We start from the raw sequence: 22280 nt of genomic DNA, 5'->3' as shown, positions 1-22280 counted from the left end.
TTCCAATTTCCTTTTCATTACAGAACTAATAATCCCTTTAGTAATGTCTTTGGCCAAATTTATTTGATTCAACTTTAAAAAATTGTGCGTTCAAAAACTTTGTAAAATTGCACCACAAGTGAGTGTGATATCAAACTTATAACTACCAATTCTGGAAGGAGAAGACATTACAAATCTAAACAAAGCTCAGGGCTAGCTGTAATTGGAGCTTCCAAAAACCTGCCATAAATATTTTTTTTCACTCACTCTTTCTCCGACATTCTTAATTATTCCTTCTAAAATAAACTTACCTTCTTGAGATTACTGCAAACAAAATGTCAGCCGAAAGGAAACCGTACGCAACTCCCAACTAACAATAGTATTGAGGTCATGTTTTGGTGCCTGCTGCCTGCCATGCCCACCCGGTTCTTGTCTTTCTTGGCTTCCTCGCTCAAACACTGGAGTTGGTGACACTTGGCTTGCTCGCTCAAACAGCAGGGCAGTTTGTTGCAAACTCACACCCGGTTCTTGTCTTTCTTGGCCATGGTGGAGAAACCCACCATCCATGATATTATAGGTACAGTTCACTCCATGATCCACCTTGAATGAGTTCATTTAGGTGCATTATATAATGCACTGCTTTAATGAGTTAACATTGGAATGCTTTACACACACCACATGTCAGTGAACATGCACGCAGTATCTATATCATATTATCATCCTTACAGAGTTCTGGTGCACGGCGCGCAAGAACAAGAAATTTTAGTTGGGCACTAGCAGTATGCGGTTAACCAATTCTGTTCTTGCAAAAGAGAATCGAGACCAAGAGCTCTCCACCTTGCCGCCGCTCGAGCTGGGCACCAGAAGTCTGTGTACCTGCTGGGAAGGCGGCGGCAGAGCTTCTCTCGTTTGTGGACCACGTCGCCTCGACGCCGGGCATGGCGGCGGCGGCGACCCGAGGAAGCAGATCCGGTGGCCCCGGGGCCGGATCCGGAGGCCGGGGGGATAGATCTATGAGGTGCGGCGGCGATGGCTTCCTGCCAGCGTCCGCGGCGGCCGGCGGCCGGATGCGGCATCCCCGGACCCGGATCCGCTCGGTGCTGTGAAGGCGGCTCCCCCATGGTCGCTGGCGTGCGCATGCTCGTGGAGTGGATGCTGGTCCAAGGAGACGACGGAGGCGAGGTTCACGCGGTGGGGGCGGCCAACCGGCACGACTTCTAGTCGGTGCGCTGCTGGGTGGTCTTGTATTGGTCCACGGCTTCCATCGCGGCGCGCGTGCGGGTGCCTATGGTGGCCGGCGGGCGGTGCTCGCGGCCGCGCACAGTCCGCAGGTCCTGTCCTTAGCGGCGGCGGTGGCGGCGGCCTGCTGCTGGGGGCGCGTCCACTAGTCCTGCGACGCGGTCGGGCTACGGCGGCCCGGTGCCAGGTGCACGGTGGCGCGAGGCAAGGACTGTTGCGGCACACAAGGCGGCGTGGCTCGGCACGGCCACGGTTTTGACGTGGTTGTGACGGTGCCTGCGATCCCGGCTGCGATGCCGCCCGTGGCCAAGGTGTGGCCGGCGGCATGCATAGCGACGGCTTCATCGGTGGCCGACCTCTTGTGCTGACGGCGGACTTGTGCATGGGCAGAAATTTCAGCCGGCAATGGTGTTGCTTGATGCAATGATTTCCTCGCTGGAGGCTTTGTCGATGTGCTATCCTATTTGCAGATCTGTAGGTGTCGGGTGATACGGAAATCGTTCGACAAAATTTTTGTAAATGATCAAGGCTGGAACTTTTTCCATCTCAATCTCTACTACTAAAAATTTGTAAGAGGGACGCAGGTTTGCGTCGTCCGTCGCGGGGTGCGACCTTCGTATCGTCCAGCCACAGGCGTCGGTGCACCGTCCGATCTACTTTCATTCGTGCGATCTGTCTGTCGCCCGTCGATCGCCTCCTCTCTCTCTACCCCGCCCCTGCCTCCATGGTACCGCGGTGCCGCCGCTTCCGCTGCCCACCGACGCGCGCGCCGCAGATCCACGCCGCCCTGCCACAGTGATGCCGTCGTCCCCACCGCCACACGCGCCGCAGATCCATGGCGGTCCTCCCGAGATTAGTCATGCGAGCTGATGCCTAATGCCTCCTCCCCCCCCCCCCCCCCACCCCCCGGCCCCTACCTTCCCAACACCCCAAGCTGCGGGTGCCGCCACCGCTGCATCCGCGCCTCCCCCTTGGCCTCTTGCCCGACCCTCGCGCCTCTCCCTCCGCGAGACGCTGCCGTCCGGTTCCACTCCCACAGATCCGCATGCACACGGCGCACGCCTCCACTCTCTGCGGTGGCTCGCCACTCCTGCATCCGCCCTCCCTGCGCCGAGAGGGGAGCGACGCCGCCGGCCGCACCTCCCCTCCGCGGCGTGGCCGTGCCAGGGCAGCAGGGCCCCCGGCCGGCGTGGCGTCGCGCGTGCAGCCTGCTAATCAGCCTCCCGCCGCCGACACACGTCAAGAACGACCGGTGGCTGGGGCGACGATACTTTCGAGGGCATCACAGCTGTGCCCAACGATTCATCATTCCCCGCACGATCACGGGATCACAAGTGAGTTCTTTGTCATCCTCTCTTTCCGTTTTGCCTGTTCGAGCTTTCAAATCTGTCGAACGTGGATTGATTTTCCGTTCAAACCAGATAGATGAATTCTGATCCTTGTACTGCATATCCATTTAACATTGACAGGCATAGCGACTCTGTCCGTGCTTCATTGGGTCAGCCATGTATACCCACGGTACAAGCAAGCTAAACTCCAAATGGAGTGAGCTCAACGCAGATGCATCTGGCGAGATTCTCAAACGTCTTGATGTCATAGACAAACTAAACTTCATGTGCACATGTAGATCGTGGTTTTCCGTGTGCTGTGCTCTCAAGGGTAATCGTCTCAGATCAGGTATATAATGTTTTTATTCATCCTTCAATCCTTAACCTGAGCTGCTCCGACTGTTATCCATTGGATTTGCTAACAATTTTGTAGTCTGTAAAGTGCTTAAAATTTGTTCTATGATCATTTTTGCAGGCTCCGTAATATTACTTTTACCCGACTTACATTTATAGATATTGTACACAAACTGGACCTTCTGTTAAAGTGATTCATCTATAAAAAAGCTGGATGTGACAATGGGAATGGTTGATAGGGTGAAAATGTAACATATGCAGTAATCACCTTGATGATAAATTATTGCTCAAGCTTCCTCAGCAGCTGTTCCTTTGAAGGGTCTGTTGGTGGAGAGTGCCTCCGGAACGGACTAACACCACAACAGTGAGGGAAGAGCGCACCAGTCGAAGAGAACAACTCCGAATCAGAAACAGGTCTTCGCACAGTAAGAAGGATTCTCTCTCTCTATTCAAATCTGTCTCATCAATGTACAGGGGTCGAGTATTTATAGGTGACGGTTCACCTACCACCCTCCGTTATTACACAGTAATGCCCCCTAACAACTATATTCCCGGAATATTCCCGGGGTACAACCGTATTTCTACATCCTTTGATAAATTACATCTGTACTTCTTCTGCCTATTGGGCCCATTACAGCCCATTGGGCCCAGACTCGCTCATCTCCATTCAGTGAACAAGATTTCCTTCGCGGCTTCCGAACAGCTTACTCTCCGACGCCTTCCTTTGCTGGTCTTTGACTTCGCAATCTGCGCCCTGGTCTTCGCCGTAGGCGCCCTGGTCTTCGCCTCTCTTCGCTTATCTTTGCCTTCGCCTTTGGCGCCTCGGTCTTCGCCGTATGCGCCTTGGTCTTCGCCACTCTTCGCTTGTCTTCGTCTTCGCCTGTGGTGCCTCGGTCTTCGCCGAAGGCGCCTCGGTCTTCGTCACTCTTCGCTTCTCTTCGCCTTCGCCTGTGGCGCCTCGGTCTTCGCCCGAAGCTTGAAGCCCTTTGACCGCTCGGCTTGCCGAGCCGGCAGGAGACCTTGTCGTTGCATTCAAATTGCGCGCGGGCCTTCGGTCGATGGCCGAAAGTGGCGCCCCCAACAGGGTCTCTTTGCCCTATGCAGTAACAATATCTATCCATTTGCTGTTTTTTGGTCTTACTAATGACTGGCTAATAATGAACTGCAGAATTACATGAAGTTGTGTCCGAGGTGAGCGGTGTCTTAGCAGATCCAACAATCAAATTCTTGACCCTGTGACTGAGTGCGGATGAATTTTTTTTCTTGTTTACAGTTGTACTTGAGCTTAAGTAAGCCACCAAAATAATTTGTACAATATTTTCTCTTCATTGCCAAAGAAAAACTTGTATTGAGTGACTCCTAGGGGTGTCTAACCTTTTCTAGACAAAGTTGAGTGGTAGTTTGAAAACAGCAATAGTTCCTTATTATTTTCGTTGAGCAATAACCTAAACTGTGAGAGTATTGAATGCATTTTTTATGAAATTTTTTTGTCTGTCTTATTAAAGATGGTGGAGAAATTTTTTTTATATTGCATTGGATTCTCTAAGTGCACAATTTGGACTAAAAGGCAGCTAATTGCAGCTTCTCTGAAGCCCTTGCAGCTTGACTAAAAGCGGAGAAGCTGCAGCTCGCCATTTTTGGATTGTAGGATCCTGTGTGAAAAATCGAGTTTGTTTAACAGTCAATTCAGATTGTTTACATGAAATCTTGTATGCAGGCTGAACTACAGTGACTCAAGACCCTGCCTAAGTGGGTGTCATTTGTTGCATTCTCATTGCCATGTTGACGTGTAAGATACTATGCAAACCAGGCACTGTAGGCATGTGATCAAATGATGGTGTCAAGCTAGCTAAATATTTGACAGTGCGTACTTTAGTTCTCCAAATAGTTTACATGGATATTTTTTGTCCTTTTATTTCAGGTTTCTACCCTGTTGTCAAAGAGGTCTCCATATTACGCAATCGAATATGCAAAAGTTTACTAGATGTATGTTTGGCACCAAGGTGTGAGTGCAATCGGTCAGAAATAAACTGCAGATTAATCATTGCGTTTTAGGTTCAGTTTCGATTATGATTGATTTGTTATGTGAGATTTGCAGATGTGCAGAAGGGGAAGATGAATTAGCCAACGTATCTTTGAACTGTTGGCAAGCTCTAGCATCAATAAAACACTCACTTAATAATCTCATGGTGTAATTTTGCAGGTAAATAATCGTCATACTTCCTTTGGTTTACTGTTTCAGATAAAGATGTTCCATGTTTCTCCTTTTATTTCAAGTTTTGTCACAATCTGATTGCAGGTTAATTGATGAAATTTTTAAAAGAAGCTGTTGCAGGTGCATCTACCTCATTTCTGGTGTTTATTTGATAGTTAGATCAGTTCATTAATTGTTTGGTTCACCTTGCGATATATAACATAAGTACATGATTACTAGCTACTTCATTTGCAGAGGTGCCTAGAGGGAAGTTGTTGGGTGACTGCCTCACTGAAGGTAGAGGCGACAAGAAAGGTCCATGCGAATGAGGGGCTGCATCAGCATGGGACTCCTTGACACTACACTGCAGGAGATCGATGCCGGGATGTGATGTGCTCGCGAGGATAATGTGGGTGGTGGCCTGAGCCTAATGTTCGTTTGGTTGATCCAATCCGATTTTGTTCCGTTTAGCTTTCTCAACTTAGTGTTTGCCTACTGGGTTACCTGCAGATGAAGCTCAGCAAGGAGCGAAACGTTTGTGCAGCCATCCAACAAGCTGGCAGGAGACCAGCACATGGTGCCTTCTTTGATACTTCTGTTCATGCTTTCTTTTGTAGAAATTGGTTGGCTTAGTCTTATGCATCTCCATATGGTATACTATAGCTTTGAAACGTTTTTTTTATAGGAAGATTGAAGTAGTTAGGTGAAGGGGAACACACTATTTGGACTATTTATCACTATATATTAAGATCATAAGAGAATACTGGATTGTGATTTCTTTGATAATTTGCTGTCTGTTATGGGTTAGAAACTGAAAGACCTCATGGGTATTGAGCTCCAAAATATTGTACTTCTTAGTTCTGTTATGAAAATAATGCTGGTCTAACCACATGACAATGGCAGGCTGCAAACTGTATCACTTAGGGGTTCTACCCCTCCCTTTTCTTCTTAATATATTGATGCACAGTTCTCATGTGTGTTCGAGAAAAAGACAATGGCAGGCTGCTGAGTCTATTGCTATTTTGTTTCCATGGTTCGGACTGCCATCCCTTTAGAATTTTCTTTCGTTTTGAAGAATTTTGAAGTTTGTAGTTTTCATGCAAAATTATAGACCAATGCAATCCCTCGATTAGTGTTACCAAGTTTCATTTTTTATGAGTCTGTGTTATCATGGGTTATTTTTGTAAGTGGTATAGTACACTTTATCATTCCAATCTTGCAAAAAAGCTAAATATATGCCTTCATCACTTCGATGTTCAGAGAAAAACTGTTTCACTCGTAGCAACGCACAGGCACACACCTAGTAATCTAAAAAAATCAATCATTTTAACTACATACATGCCATCCTTCTGTAACTTTGCCTCCAATCCTGATCCTGCAAAAAGGTCTCATCTACAGGAAACAGACGTGACCTCAGAAAAAGAGATGTGTCATTTCCTAATGCCTCCCAACCTCAACACCTTTTCTCACGGAACATTCCCAGCCCAAATCCTGTGCCCTATGCCTCAACATGCTCGCTTTCTTACTTGCAAATAGTGAGAAGTACCGAGAGGTGACGGTTTCAACGGACATGTGCAAAACCTTTATAACAAGTTGAGGTTTTGGTTTGGTTCTCATAAATGTTTGAATGAATTAATCAACACATGGCAGGTCCCATGCGACCTGCTACTCATTATCATAGATCTTAGGTTCAGCGACTATAGCCAACATTTTTCGTGCATGTAATTGTTAATGTCTGTACTGTACGGCAGGCATACATACATACACATTTAAGTCATATTTCCAAAGGGAGGCAGGATTAGCCCTGCTAATGGGCTGGGTTGAAATGTGTTTTATGGGGTGGGTTTTGAAATGGAGTGTGTTTGGATGATTTAAAATGGGTTGTATTAGTTAATGGGGTGGGTCGGGGCGGGTTCTATATAAATGCGGGTTGAGGCGGGTTGGGGTGGGTTGAAATAGATTTTTTTTACAAAATAGTATAACTATATATAAATGTGGGTCCCACGTGAGAGCTGGACTCTGAAATTAAAACCACGTGTTTATATCAGAAAATTTTATTGAAATTGACTGAATTTTGTTGGAGATGACTCAGTACGACTGGCAGCTATTTTGTGCAAAGCAGTGTGGCTAGAACTACCTGTGGGCCCCACATGAAGAGCCGGACCCTGGAATTAAAACCTCGCGTTCACACTATAAAATTTTATCGAAATTGACTAAAATTTGTTGGAGATGACTCAGTACGACTGACAGCTACTCTGTGCAAAGCAACGTGGCTAGAACTACATGTGGGCTGCACATCAAGAGCCGGACCCTAAAATTAAAACCTCGCGTTCACACTATAAAATTTTATCGAAATTGACTGAAATTTGTTGGAGATGACTCAGTACGACTGGCAGCTACTCTGTGCAAAGCAGCGTGGCTAGAACTACACGAGGGCTCCACATCAAAAGCCGGACCCTAGAATTAAAATCTCGCGTTCACACTATAAAATTTTATCGAAATTGACTGAAATTTGTTGGAGATGACTCAGTACGACTGGCAGCTACTCTGTGCAAAGTAGCGTGGCTAGAACTACACGTGGGCTCCACATCAAGAGCCGGACCCTGGAATTAAAACCTCGCGTTCACACTATAAAATTTTATCGAAATTGACTGAAATTTTTAGAGATGAGTCAATATGACTGACAGATACTCTGTGCAAAGTAGTGTGGCTAGACATATATGTGGTCCCCACATTAAGTGTAGAACCACTAAATTCCTCTGCATAGTAGAACCCATGGGTTTTTATGGGTTACCCGCTTATAATGGGGCGGGTTGGTTAGAGTTGAGAAATTAACTAATTGGGTTGGGTGGGGTTGGGTATCTAAATATGTTAATTTTGGGTGGGGTTGGGTATGGTACGGGTTCCAACCCATTAGCAGGGCTAGGCAGGATTAAGACTAGAATCTATCTAAACCAACTCTAATCACATATTTTGTATTAGAATAAATAGAGACAATTTACGGTTCATTTTTTTGCGAGGAATTTACGGTTCATTTTAATCAGAAATATTAAATAAATCATGTCAAAATAGAAGTATGATCCATGATGTTATCAGTAACAACCAAAAGACATATGATAGCTACTGCAACAAAAGCATATCCTAACAAGAAGTTCAAGAGAGCAGGCTGAATCTTACTAATCGGTTAACCTTGTTCGATGAGGCCATCCTATGCCCCCAACGTCTTATTTTGGTGGAGAGTCCCACTTGCAAACATGAGTTCTTCTCATTCCACGTGTCTCAAATATTTTTTCCTTTGGAAAAGTTTATTTTGCTAGCTTGAGCAATCCGCTTTGCCGACCTCTGACTAATTTTTTGACTTAATTTACTTCATAAACTATTTAAGTTAATCCATTCCACCACTTATTGAGATTTATCATTTTTATTCTCCATGTAAAAGTTGAGTTCTAAGTTCAATTTTTATTGTCTAGCATAGGACATCAGAATATGATAGAAAAATATATTGCTATTTTTTAATGATTACTTTCATAATTAGGAGAATCTAATACTAAATTAATCTTAGATATAAAAAATTGTAGGAACAGTAAATGAAAAAAAATTATAACATATCATATCATCTCCTCTACCATGGCATATGGTGCATGGTGCGTATGAGCTTGAATAGGACACACGGCATAGCATATGGCGCTGGCACTAGCCGTGCGGTCGTGTGCTAAGATGGGACGTTCCTGGATAAGGGTTAGTGTGCCGGCATATGGGGTCCAGATGGGACACACGACATGGCATGGCACCGGCACTGGACGTATGGTCATGGAGTTGGACCGATGAGGACATCGGGTCCTTCGAAGGGGTGTATGTGATATCCGGCCTAATTTGGATGTGACCCAGTAGTGGAGTAAATTGAGATAAAATTTTGTTTAGGCCCTCAAATGGACAACGTGGATTGCTCTTCTTTTAGAAAAAGAAATAATTCAAGCCTCTGCAATACCACACACAGCCTGGTTCTTACACATCATAATCTGTACAAACCTTGATGATATATAAAACAAAGTAAAAAGAGCACACTAATATGGGAAAAAAATAAAAGCAGTATATTATTGCTTCTCCATATTCGTTTTTAGGGAAAATATCAAAGGCAACAATCTCTAGCGCCTTGCTTGCCGAGCGGACGATCTCCCTCGTCTTCGCGTGCTACAATATAGGGACCAAAACATAGCTGTGCTCCAATGTTGCCCACATGACCACATCAGAGTTGAAATCCCGATTCTCCACGTGGCCACATCAAAACCTCCATGAAATGTTAAATTTCTTTTTTTTTCCTATGCCCGTTAACCCAACAAAGTGGATTGCCTAAGATGGTAAAATGACATTTTTCTTTCCTTACACGCCCACAGGGACCCGATCATTCTTCTCATTGGCAGTGTGGTACGAGCCATGTTACAAAGTTCTTACAAGAAACTAGGAGTCCCTTAAAATGGTTAGGAGCACATGAAAGCAAATTGAAATTCTAATCTAGTCCTCCATACGAAGCAGCGATACTGCTAGCGACGACCATGAAGTACACACCGTCAAAGCAGATCACCATATTGACCACGTGAAGATGTCATCCACATGCTGTGAGGACTAAGATCTAGATTCCGAAGCAACAACACCGTGCCCGGCAAATTTGATGTTCTCCGTAGAATTTGACGAACAATAATAATGAGACGACGCTATCGCTATGGACATCATATTAGATGGTGTCGCTATATTACCACGAAACTATACCCACCACTATACAACCAGTGCTAAAAAGATGAATAATGACAAAAAACAAGAGTAACTGCCTTGAAAAATTCAGCAGAGGCACAGGCAATACAAGACATCAACATTGCACCTTTAAGAAAAAACATATGGAAATGACCCATATCGGGTCCTTTCCCCCACGTCGCTCCCGCAGACGACTAGGGGGGCGGCCTTTGCGCCGTCACCGCCAGGTCTTTGCCCTACCCCCTCTCCTCCTCACCATCGCCCGAGCACGCGTGCGCGGGGGAAGGGGGTGCATAACCCCGATGCCCGCAAGGATGGTGGTGGTGGGGTGACTCGAGAAGGGAGGAGACGCATTCCGTGCAGATAGAGCAGGTGTTCTAGGGCCCGATGCCAGCGGAGCTTCTTCTGCGACTTGGCGGCAGAATCTACCATCCCCATGGCCAGATCTATCACCCCCATGGGTGGATCTACGACTATGGTTGGTGGCCGCGCAGACGGCGCTGACTGGTGGTGGCGTAGCGTCTGGGGCCGTATGGTTCTATATCGCGAATGGCGATGTGTTTAGGAAGGACATCGTGGAGGCCATCGTTGTGTGCGGGCGTGCACAATCTTGGAGGAGGCACACTGGCCTAGCCGTGGGGCCACCAGCGACAGCTCGACGGCTTTGGCCGGATCCGAAGGTCACGAGTCGGGACCTTGGCTTGGCTGGATCTAGTGGCACGCCTGGGAGAAGGTGTCGGCGGTGGTCCGAGAGACTGCACACGTGTGGCGGCAACGTTAGAGATACGTGTGGGGCGTGCAGTGGCAACGGGTGCAGGACACGGCGGCGGGATGCGGGTTGCTCGGTGGCGTCCCAAGTAGTTTGCCATGGCTGTGGTAACGGTGTTGCCGGGCTGGGTGCATTGGATTGAGTTTGGATGCTCGGGCGAAAGCCTTCGCCAGCAATCTTGCTGGTGGTGATGTCGACGGCACCTTCGGACGTCGTTCTCTAAGTTGGGGACATCATTGTGGAACCCCACCCCACTACATAGGGTTCTCTAGGAGAAAGCCCTGTCCAAATCTTGGACAAGCAACGATGTGCCACTGGCATTGTAACCTCATAGGAGGCTTCATTTCTAGAGAACCAACTCGGCTTGTGGCGTTATCGGCGACCTCAATGGCCATGGGAGTCTGCGGTCGTGTGGTGGCTTGGCACAGGAGGGGAGAGTTTGATGGGGTTGCCAAACTCATGTGGTGGCATTCCAAGTTGTGGCGGCGGCCATGGGTTGCCGCATGTTTGTCGGGTTGGCTGCTTGTAGCGGACCAAGGCGGCTGGTGCTTCTTAGCGGCTATTAGATCGGCATGGGACTTCATCGGAAGACGGCGCTCGCAGCAACGATAACATGGGACGACCAAGCTTGCTACAGATGGTGGCAGGTGGCTCAGTGCGGTACATCGTCGGAAGACAGCGCAAGCGACATCCTCAGCTCTTTGTGGCAACCATGTGCGCGGGTTTATCAATGAGACGAAGTCGACCTGGGGTGATGGCTTGGCAGTATGATGAGGACCTTGGAAGTGTGGCAGCATTCCCCACCATCATGATGATGACAAAAAGGAACAAATTTGCGACATGGAGTGTGAGGCGGACATGGCATGTGGTGTTTCTTCAAGGCGACAAGAGCGAGGCGGAGTCAAACGACGAATGTGGCGAGACCCCCGCGCGTTGTGTTGTCGTGGTGTTGACTAGAAGGCAGCATGCGAGAGGTTCGGATTTGGTGATATCACACTCTCGGTGTGGTGTGTGGTGTTGTAGCGACACTGCAGCGTTGGGTCCCGCATGGTGTGGACTTTCTCGGTGCGATGCTTTCTGTTTCTCTTGGTTCCCTATCGAAGGGAAGTCACGTGTGGAGGCACCGACGACTATATGAGTCTGGGACCATTCGGAGTTGCTATGGGAATGCCTTGGTGCTCCTGCAAGCTATGTGTTGCAGCATGTTTCTGCTGCTGTTTGAGTGGAGTGGTGCGTCAGCGGTTATGTTCCAATCCATCCAGCCGTTTTTGAGTTGAGGGCTTACTCGTGTTGATGTCCCAAGTCTTGTTTTTTTTCTTTCTTTTCTTGTCCTAATTATGGCCTCCTAGAGTTGTAGTCTTATATTTTTTTTCTGCTATTGATAGAAACTTGCACTATCTTGTACGGTTCCTTAAAAAAATCCATTTAAGAGAAATTACAAATCACTGTTATCAACTCTTATCCCTCACCATGACTCTCCTCACTTTCACTTGATAACTATCTGACCCCATCAATGTTATCTATACACCAAAAATAGTCTCAAAACATCAATCACTGCCACCACCAAACCTTTTTTTTTTGCAACACCCACTGTTTCACCCAGAATCAACGTGCTCGTTTGTCTCACGCTATAAAAAGAATCTTGCATGCATTGAGTGCTAAATAAAGTTTATTTGCAAAATCTTTTCACGGATGGGTGTAACTTTTCACGATGAATCTAATGTCGGTAATTAATTGATGATTGATAATGCTACAGTAATCATCCTCTAATCGCGCGGTCAAAGACTTTATTAGATTCTTCTCGCGAAGTAGTGTAAGGGTTGTGGAGTTAGTTTCACAAATTATCTTCATTTAATACCTTTTAATTATTAGTCAAAATTTACTATACAAAATCAAACGGGACAAGGGGGTTGTCAGTTGTCACTTGCAAGCGTCAGCCACTTTTAAGAACCCGAAACGGAAACGTCAGGGTCAAACAAAAACAGCCGCCCGGCCGGCCAAGAAGCCGAGTCGCGCACACGTCTGCCGCCGCCCGGCCGCCCCCGCGCGTCCGTCCGCCCCCAAAGCCCAAACAGCCAAGATTTGCCAAGTCATTGGCCCCAATTCCTTTCCCCTCCCCTGCGAACCAAAGCCTCGGCGACCATCGGACCATGGCCGCCTCCTCCCTCTGACCCCGCCGCCCGCCTCGATCCATGAGACTTCCCGATCTTGCTGCGGCCCGAGGATGTCCCAGCGCGACGTCGACTACAGGTGATTTCGGTGGCCCCTCCCTCGTTTCCGCGGTCAATTAATCCCTTCTTTGGTTGTCGCGGTATGGTTGGAGGTGGGGGAGTCCGGGACCCGGTTCTTGCCTCCGGTTCCTGGTGAATCCGGGCGGGCCATGGATGCTGTTGGATGATTGAAATCCGTGGGTTGTCCTGGGGATTCCTTGCTTTTGGAGTGGGAATCTTGGTGTCCTGTTGGTTTTGGAACCAAGAACCGGGAATCTGGAATCCATTACCCGTTGTGCTAGGTTGATTGGTGTGCGATTGCTCATCTGGCTACTCTATTCTGCGTGTCTGGTTGGTAATTGGCTCTAGTCTCTGCCTGATGAAAGAATCCTTAGTTTAAGTGAGCTTTGTTTGCTAGCCAGGATAGAAGTTGTTTGGGTGGTGTACTAACGGTATTTGTTACTAGAATGTCTAGCTGGGTGTCCATCTATTTGATAGCGTCAAATAAAGAGTCATGCTGCTGGAATTTGGGGGACAACACTAATTTCCATATGTTGTAGTGACCTCATCCTTTCAACGGTTTCGTGCGTTATCGGGACTTGTTGGGATTCGCCTTACAAGATCCTATTTCGTGGACAGGCATCTGAGCATGCTACACATGGGCTTGCTGACGTGATGGTGTGAAACAGAGCATTTGTGTTGTCGCGGAGGTGCTGCTTGTAACCGACTAAAAACGGGTCCAGTTGCGATGTAGATGTTGTCCATTGTCGGGTTACAGTTAGCAAATGGAAATTTTTCATGTAATAGTAAAGGGAGATTTCCATGAGTTTTGCATCGGTGTCACATGTTTTCGTTTAAATGCTTACCAATAGCTCCATTTGTGTAGTTGTTTGCATAATTGATTCAAAAATTCTATATTGGTTGAAGTCTTCACAGTTTCCAGCTTGTATTTACATGACTTGTAAGACTGCGACCATTGGAAAATTTTGCAATCATAAATGACACTATAGTTGCTGTCTATTATATAAAGATGATAAAAAAAACATCCATTTCTTTTTTGTTCACCAGCAGCAAGAAAAATCATGAAGAGGAATGAAATTTCAATAGATAAGTAAGTACTTGTTAAAATCTTTTCCAATGTGGCATTAAATGGTACCATGTCTTTTACAATGTTCAAGAAAGCGCTGTTCCATGCTCAACTAGGCGTGCTTATGCGCTAGGCGGCGGGGTACCGCCTCCACTAGGGAGGTAGGCGGCACCAGCTTGTCAGCAGCAAAAGAAGGGTCGGCATGCCGTCCATGGTGGCCGCTGTGCAAATCCATCTAGGCAGGGACGCATGGGGGAGGCGGGGATGTCGGGTGCTGGTGAGGAAGGAGGGGATTGAGCGGAAGCGGTGGTGGCGGAGGCGAGAGGGATGCGATTTCGGGTGGTGGCTGAGGAGGAGGTGACGCAGACGAGGGCAGCAGGGGCGGGGTTGGATGAGGGACGTTGGGCAGCGTGGGCGACAGAGGCGGGACGTAGGATGTCGGGCGAGGGCGGAGAGGGACGTCGGGCTGTGGGGGCTGGAGCAGGTACGGAGGAGGGGTCGGAGGCAGTGGTGGATCGCTCCTGTGGGTTGCGGGGATGAGGGTGACCAATGGGAGGTGCAAGCGAATGGATAAGGTGGTTGAAGGGTGCTGGCGTTCAGACTTGGGCTTTGGCTGCTTTGATAGGCCTTTATGTCCAATGCTTGGCTCAGATCTTTGGTCTATTTTTATGTATATGTGCATGTTAAGCGTTGCCTAGGAAACGCCTAGGCGCGCTTAGTCTCTAGGCAGAGGGTCACCGCCTAGAGAGTGCCTAGCGCCTTTTTTAACCTTGGTTTTTTATTTACTACAATTATTAATAATGGAAAATATCCAATACCATTGTCTGCTACATATCAGCTCAATTAGCCAAACATTTTTTTGAACGCAATACCATTGTACCATCTTGTGGATGCCATATAATGTCTGTGTAAACTACTCTTTCTATTCAGCAAGTTTTGTTTTCTTTCTTTTTGTGTGTTTTTTCTGACAAGTACATGTATATTGACAGCTGCGGATCTTGTGAATACCCTCTAAACCTTTCATCTTCTAACCGAAGCACATCTGAAGTAGGCTCCTCATATAAGAAGTCTCTGAAGAAAGGGCTGATTTCATTCGTTTCTGTTGATCTCAGCCGATTTACTCAGGTAGACGAGATATCTTGCTTTCCCCTCACCTGGCGTGGTTACAGACCGAAAACTAAGCTTCTTTGCAGAAAATGTGGAGCATCTATTGGCTATGGATATGGTGAGCCAGCTGTTTTGTGTAGTTTTGATCCAGCAAATTCATCCTCAAGTACATCACAGAAGTATTTAATAAAGATCCAGGCCCTCCAACCTTCAGATGGAACTCAGTAACGTGTACTTTCAGTCTAATATGGAAAGAGAGACCATGGATGTCAGCTTGGAGAACTACACCGGTTACCTATCTGATGATTGCTTGCTTTCTATATTTAACAGGCTTGAAAGTGAGTTGGACAGGATTGCTTTTGGTTTAACTTGCAGGAATTGGCTGAAGGTTCGAAACATTGGTCGGAAATCATTAACATTCCATTGTTCTTTTAACCCTAAAATAGATAAGGAGCATGCCAAGTGCATCCCAAAGTTATTGGCTCGCTCACCTTGTCTTAGCAGGATATCCCTTGCTGGGCTCACAGAGCTACCTGACTCTGCTTTGAATGCTCTGAAAATGTCTGGGTCATCTATGCGATCCCTTTCATTGTATTGCTGTTCTGGTATAACAGATGATGGTCTAGCACAGGTGGCGGTTGGATGCCCTAATTTGGTGGTTGTTGAACTTCAAAGCTGCTTTAATATTACAGATGATGGTTTGGAAAGTCTTTCAAAGGGCTGCCATGCTTTGAAGAGTCTAAACCTTGGTTCTTGCACAGGCATTACAGACCGAGGGGTTTCTGCAATCTTTAGCAATTGCTTAAACATCTGCACACTAATCATTACTGGTTGCAGACGTCTGTCTGGTGTTGGATTCAGAGGTTGTCCATGTACACTTCATTATCTTGAAGCCGAATCTTGCATGCTTTCTCCAGATGGTTTGTTGGACGTAGTTAGTGGTGGTGGACTTGAATATCTAAACTTGCACAAGTTAGGAAGCTCAACTGGGCTGGATGGCCTAGGTGGCCTTGCTTTTGCTAGAAGTCTCCGCATTCTGAACCTCAGGATGTGTCGCTACCTCACAGATGATTCTGTGATGACAATAGCAAGTGGGTGCCCATTTCTTGAGGAGTGGAACCTTGCTGTCTGCCATGGGGTCCATTTACCTGGTTGGTCTGCAATCAGGTTGTATTGCAACAAGCTGAGAGTTCTGCATGTGAACCGCTGCCGAAACATATGTGACCAGAGTTTGGTGGCCCTTGGCAATGGTTGTCCCCACCTTGAAGTTCTGCATATAAATAGCTGTGTCAAGATTACCAATAATGGCCTGGCTTTATTTACCATTTCCAGGCCCCAGGTGAACATAAGGGTGGATGAAGTTATGTCCATTGGTCCTTCCATTGAGAATTTGTTCCGGATGCAATGATAAGAGATTGTAGTTAGATTTAAGTTTGGGCTTACAAGTTCTAGCCCATCTCGTTACAGGTGATTGGTTCTTCAGCAATTATGCTGCAGATTGTGATTGCTCTGGTGCATACTTATTTCTTCGTTGTAAGATATCATATTGAAGGGTGCTGTGGTCTGAACAATATATAGATGCAAATGAGTTGAACTTATGTAAGGTGTACTTTGGTTATTAATGTGTTCTGACTCCGGTTTACTGGTGAAATAGATTGCTCGTGTTTCTGTTTTTGTAATGGAATGGTAGGAGTTCTGCCCTATCAATTAAGTCTGCTACACAGGCTTGACATTTTTAGCTGAGAACTGCAATTTTGATGGGAATGAGAACAAGAAAACTGTCAGGCCTAGCTGAGCAAGCTCTTGTAGCAGAACCTGCAAAATATGAGTTGTGTTTAGCTGATCCGTAAAGCCCGTTTGCCCTGGCAATGGTATCATCCTTTTGTTCTGTTCCATCATCAGGAACGATGACCATATGGAGCCCTGTTTGTTTGGAAATCCTTTGGTTGCAGTCATTCGGTTCATGCCACAATTTCAGCTCTTTATCAATCTACGCAACACCTAAGTCAACTGGTAGAATACTAAAGCTGAATATGATGGTTGTGTTCTATTGTTACAGCTGCGATTTCAGCACTTTTTCATGTGATATTATGGTCGTATGACGGCAGCTGAGCCATGCCCTGTCTCTGTTCTAAAAAACAACGATCTCCGCTATTTCCCAAAGAAATATCACTAAAATATGACCGTAGTCCCAAAACTGAACAAGTATTTAAATATATACACAAATTTCCGACCAAACCCGATATTATTTGTATTTCCTACCAAAGTCTGCAAAAACGCTTTGGTTCACATCATTCTGTATTCAGATATCAGAGCAATAGGTGGATGAATATACCTTATAATTTCGTTGATATAACACCAGCGCGTCACCATTTCCACGAAATTGTCGAACATAGGCATTCACAAGTTGATATACTTTCTAGTATTCTTACGAGTACTGAACTCTGAACATACAATCATATATTCAATAAGAGTACTGAACTCTGAACATCTTTCAACTCTAGCAAGTAGCATCAGTCTGCACGGAGAAATTATGGAATAGCACCGGAGTTTCTTCTGGGCACAGTAGGGATTCTTCCCAAACCTAAAGGCACTTTGTGTAATACAGCAAACTGTACAAATTGTTCTGCACCAGTACTTTTTTTTTTTCAATACAGCAAACTGTGGCGGGCATGGCAAGGCCCCGTGCGCGGTGTTTCCTTCGAGGTGACCAGAGAGAGGTGCAGTTCAGTGGCAGATGCGGCGAGTTCAGATCCAGTGTTTTTTTCACTCCATTGGGTGGAGTGTGGTGTTGCCATGGCGGTGGCCTTCTTGGTGCGGTGGTGTCTGCCTCCTTCAATTCCTATTGACGCAGGGTTTCGCATGAGGTTTTCGACGACTATAAGAGTATGGACTGGGTGGGTGTTGTGGTTGTGCTTCGGCTTTGTTTTGTCGTCATGTGGATTGGTGCAGCCGTGTTGATGTCTCAATCCAACCGATTGCTTGTTGAGTAGAGTTCGAGTGGAGTTGACTGGCCGTGTTGATGTCTCAATCCAACGCTGGTGTCGTGTCCTATCATTGGCTTTGTGTCCAGTATGGATGTTGTTTCTTTTTTAATATAATTGGCAGCTCTCCTGTCTCATTCGTTTCAAAAAAATATATAGCAAAGTTAAATGATCCTGTTGGATGGTTAGTCGGTAAAAGCAGAGTAAACATCAAACTGTCCGTGGGTAAAAGATTCTACGTACTCTTCTGTATGGGCAATGTCTGTCAATATATGTTTTTACCGACGGGATTTGTACTGACGTGTCACACCCAGTTTATGAGGGAAACCGAATGCATTCTCATAAGTGCGACAGGATTAGTTTACACACATACGATAGACAATAAAGCTCTAGGGGCTCCTCTTATGCATCGGAGTCTTCCCACATGCCTCCACGGTAGTAGCCGTCATACTGGATGTGGTCTTCATCATCCTCCACTAGGTCACTCAAGTCTCCTCCAGCAGCGGCAGGCACTGGATCCTCTGGTGGTGGAGCTAGGTCTTCCTGTGCTGGTGTTGGCGACGGCAGCGGAGACGTTAGGTTCCCTTCTTCATCCACCTCCATGATGTGGCCATCCTGGTCCTCAGCGCAGAAGTAGTCCCTCCCTGGCACTTCCTCATCCTCCTCCTCTGACTGGGCTGGGGCGGGTGAAGGAGGTGCAGGGGCTGGGGCTGGCTCAACAGGTGTGCAACGGGCGAAGACACATCCTCCAGTGCTCTTGCGGACAGCCTGGTGAGTCCTGACCATATGAAGCGGGCAAGATAGATAAATTTTTGTTTAGCAAAAGCATACTTGAAAGAAGTAAAACAAGTATACCACCAAGGATAGTATAAAAGATGTCAGTATAAATAAGGATTAAGCAATTTTCAAAATAAGCAAGAGCAGAAAGATAGATAAAGACTTGGCTACTAAATAAGACCTTAATTACGACCATTCTAACTAGGCTAACGTCCTACAGTCAACACTGCTCTGGTACCACTTCTGTCACACCCAGTTTATGAGGGAAACCGAATGCATTCTCATATGTGCGCCAGGATCAGTTTACACACATACGATAGACAATAAAGCAAATATCATAACAATGTCATAATGAAAGAGAGTATTAAAGACTTTATTACATAACCGAATATCTTAGTATCAAATGAATAAATAGCGTCTCAGAGTAACAGCGGAATCCTCAAGCACAGGCAGCCGACTGGAAGACATACGCCTAGTAATCTTGGAAGTCTTCTGGATACTCCGGGCAATCGTTATGTTGGTCTGAACAGCGTTATGCAAGGGTGACTACACTTATGGTTGGTACTCAACAAGTGGCAGTTAAACAACTATATATTACATGCAAGGCTGAAGCAAGGAATAGCTGAAATGGTTTAACTGCGATAAGCACTTTTAATTGATCAAGTTTTATTAAGCAAGCATTAGCTACATGTAAGTTTATACCATTAACCCATAAATAAACATATAAAGTAACCATCATTAACATCGTGAATAAAGCATTGATTTAGATCATCTTCAAGTTTAATTATCATGTGAGGGTCCAAGCCGCTCCTGACCGTGAGCACGGCTAACCGGTTAGTTTTAACTCTGCAGAGGTTGTACACTTTCCCCACAATTCGCATAAAAGTCCCGAAGAACTTTGAACCCAACCACGCATGTGTTGATCAGACATAATACCACACTTCCAAGGTAGTGTTGCATAGGGACGCAGCTTCCTTCACCTGCTCCATGACACAAACCCAAACACCACCAAATGAGCCACCCCAACACCACATATAGTTCATTTAATTACTTAGCCAACACCAGAGCCACGTAGTATTATGGTTATACTGTTTTCCTAGGTGGTTCTCCATGTTCCAATTAATCATATGATCTTGCTTAACAACATTAACCATAGAACATGAAGTAACATGTGTAGAATTTGTATCAAATATCTCTAACCATGATCTATGTATAAGTAACTAGCAATACTACACAACATAAATAAAGTTCCCGGGTTGATCAAGGCATGGATAAACAATCTAGGTAAAATCCTTAATTGGGTTCCCATCATATTATAGACACATGCATGCAATAAAGTAAATGTGAATAATTATGAATTATTTGGGACCAAAGTATGATCAAGGGGCCACTTGCCTTCCTCAAACTGCTGCTGCTGACCAACATCTTCAAAGTCTTGCTCTTGTTGACCCTCAAACGGCCCGTCGTCTACGCATCACACGAGCACATACAAGCAAACAAATGCAACAAATAAGAAACAGTACACCAAACAATATAAACAGTACACCAAACAATATAAACAGTACAAAACAAAGGTATAAAACTATTCTACACATTGCAAGGATCGCGTGAGCAGAAGAATCGTCGAAAACGGATTTAAAACGAAGAAGTTATGATTAAAACAAGGCTATAAGGGCTTATTTGTAAAGATTTTAAATTAACAGGGCTAAAACACAAGGAAAAGGACTACTTTGAAAAGATTCTTAAACTGGATCGGACTGTAGGTTAATTTTGGGAAAACAGGGGGCTCTTTTGTAAAACTGCAAGGTTGATCGGTATGTTTTGTTTGACTTGAGGTTTGGGTTGGATCTGAGCCCTTGGATCTAGATCGGACGGCTGGGGTTTGATGGGGCGGGCGGCGGCGGTGCAAACGCCGGCGGCGAGGTTAGGCGGCGGTGACTTGCCGGAAGTTCGCCGGTGAATCGCGAACTCGCGATTCCGGTCACTAAATGGCTCGGGTTTTGGCCTAGGAGGAAGTGGGCGAGGCAGCGAACGCGATAGCGGGGTCTGCGCGACGCGCAGAGGCGGCGGAGAGCGAACGCGGTGGCGGAGCGGCGGAACAGAGCTCCGGCGAGCTAAAACATAGGCGAGGAAGCGAGATAGAGAGGGAGAGGGAGTCGGCGAGCTTCCTCTCACCACAGAGAAGCTCCGGAACGGCGATGTCGTCGAAGCGGCAGAGCGGAACGGTGGCGCGGCAAGGAGCTCCGAGCTCCAACAATGGCGGCGGCTATGGGAGCTAGGGTTTGCGAGCGAGAAGACGGCGGTTGCGGGTTTCGGTTGGGATTAAGGGCACAAGGCGGCGCTTATATAGGGGTGGCCGAGGGGCCTGGGCATGCGGGCCTAGGGGGTTCGGTAGGCGTGGTCGGCACGATCGGACTCGGTCTCCGCCCCGAGTCCCGGTCGGGCACGAGGTCGGGGATAGCCCCGACATGCGGGTCCCTCCTGGCAGTGGCCGCGAGAGAGGGGAGAGGCACGGGACGGGCTGGACCGGAAGAGAAGGGAAAATGGGCCGCTACGGGCTGGTCCTTGGGCCGCGGAAAGAAGAAAGGAAGAGTGGGCTGGCAGTGGAAGGAAAAAGAAAAAAAGAGATTTGGGCCGGCTGGGCAGAAAAGAAGAAAGGGAGAAGGAAAGGTTTTCCATTTTCTAAATTGATTCAAACACATTCAAACTAAATTTGAATCCAAGAATTAAAACTCGGGTTGAACAATAGACAATAAAAGATGCAAAACGGCATGAATGCTCACAACCTATTTTCCTTATATTTATTTTATGGCTAAATAAATTATTTAATTCCTGACAAATGCTCTAAAATGCAAGATAAAGCAAATAAAACCTTATCGGCCTATAACAAAACTAATTAAAGTTATTTGGGTTCCTAATTTGAATTTTAGGGTGTTACAAACCTACCCCCCTTAAAATGAATCTCGTCCTCGAGATTCGGCTGGGTTAGCAAAGAGCTGGGGAAATTCTGCCTGTAACTCATCCTCTCTTTCCCAAGTAGCCTCATCCTCTGCATGGTGACTCCATTGAACCTTACACATCCATATCCTTTTACTCCTGGTAATCCTTTCCAAAGTATCCAAGATTTTGACCGGGTATTCAGTATAAGTCAAATCATCTTACACATTCAACTCCTCTAGTGGCAGCTCCTCCTCTGGCACCCTCAAACACTTTTTCAGCTGGGATATGTGGAACACATTGTGCACATCTGACAACCGAGATGGTAGCTCAAACTCATATGCCACTTCACCTTTCCGAGACAAAATCTTGAACGGACCAATGTAGTGAGGTGACAGTTTCCCTTTAACCTTGAATCTGCGCAGACCTCTGATAGGTGACACCTTCAGATATACAAACTCTCCTTCTTCAAATGTCAGTTCTCTACATCGAGTATCTGCGTAGCTTTTCTGCCTAGACTGTGCCACTTTTAAATTTTCTCTGACAACCTGCACTTGTCGTTCGGC

At 46.4% G+C, this 22280-nt stretch overlaps 1 protein-coding gene and 2 long non-coding RNA genes across 10 annotated transcripts; all 3 read left to right on the top strand.

Moving 5' to 3' along the window:
* Nucleotides 1-1929: 1929 nt before the first annotated feature.
* On the top strand, nt 1930-5991 carry LOC120686144. 8 transcript variants are annotated; one of them, XR_005680006.1, is made up of 9 exons: nt 1930-2552; nt 2688-2895; nt 3022-3325; nt 4618-4689; nt 4822-4903; nt 4999-5103; nt 5200-5235; nt 5350-5503; nt 5605-5991. It is a non-coding gene; the product is annotated as an uncharacterized LOC120686144 (long non-coding RNA). The 8 variants fall into 8 exon arrangements; XR_005680003.1 differs by having other exon boundaries at nt 5200-5503; XR_005680004.1 differs by having other exon boundaries at nt 4822-4905; nt 4991-5103; nt 5200-5503.
* A 6600-nt stretch (nt 5992-12591) lies between these two features.
* LOC120685543 lies at nt 12592-13760 on the top strand. The gene is made up of 2 exons (XR_005679629.1): nt 12592-12862; nt 13462-13760. It is a non-coding gene; the product is annotated as an uncharacterized LOC120685543 (long non-coding RNA).
* Nucleotides 13761-15253: 1493 nt separating this feature from the next.
* LOC120685542 (F-box/LRR-repeat protein 12-like) lies at nt 15254-16690 on the top strand. The gene has a single exon (XM_039967531.1). The coding sequence runs from the start codon at nt 15264-15266 to the stop codon at nt 16422-16424; it is 1161 nt and encodes a 386-aa protein (XP_039823465.1). The 5' UTR covers nt 15254-15263; the 3' UTR covers nt 16425-16690.
* The last annotated feature ends 5590 nt before the right edge of the window (nt 16691-22280 follow it).

This window comes from Panicum virgatum, chromosome 8N, assembly GCF_016808335.1.
Source record: "Panicum virgatum strain AP13 chromosome 8N, P.virgatum_v5, whole genome shotgun sequence".
In the NCBI taxonomy this organism is placed as follows: Eukaryota; Viridiplantae; Streptophyta; class Magnoliopsida; order Poales; family Poaceae; genus Panicum; species Panicum virgatum.
The sequence above is the reverse complement of the archived record's forward strand: the minus strand, read 5'-3'. Positions and strand labels throughout refer to the sequence as shown.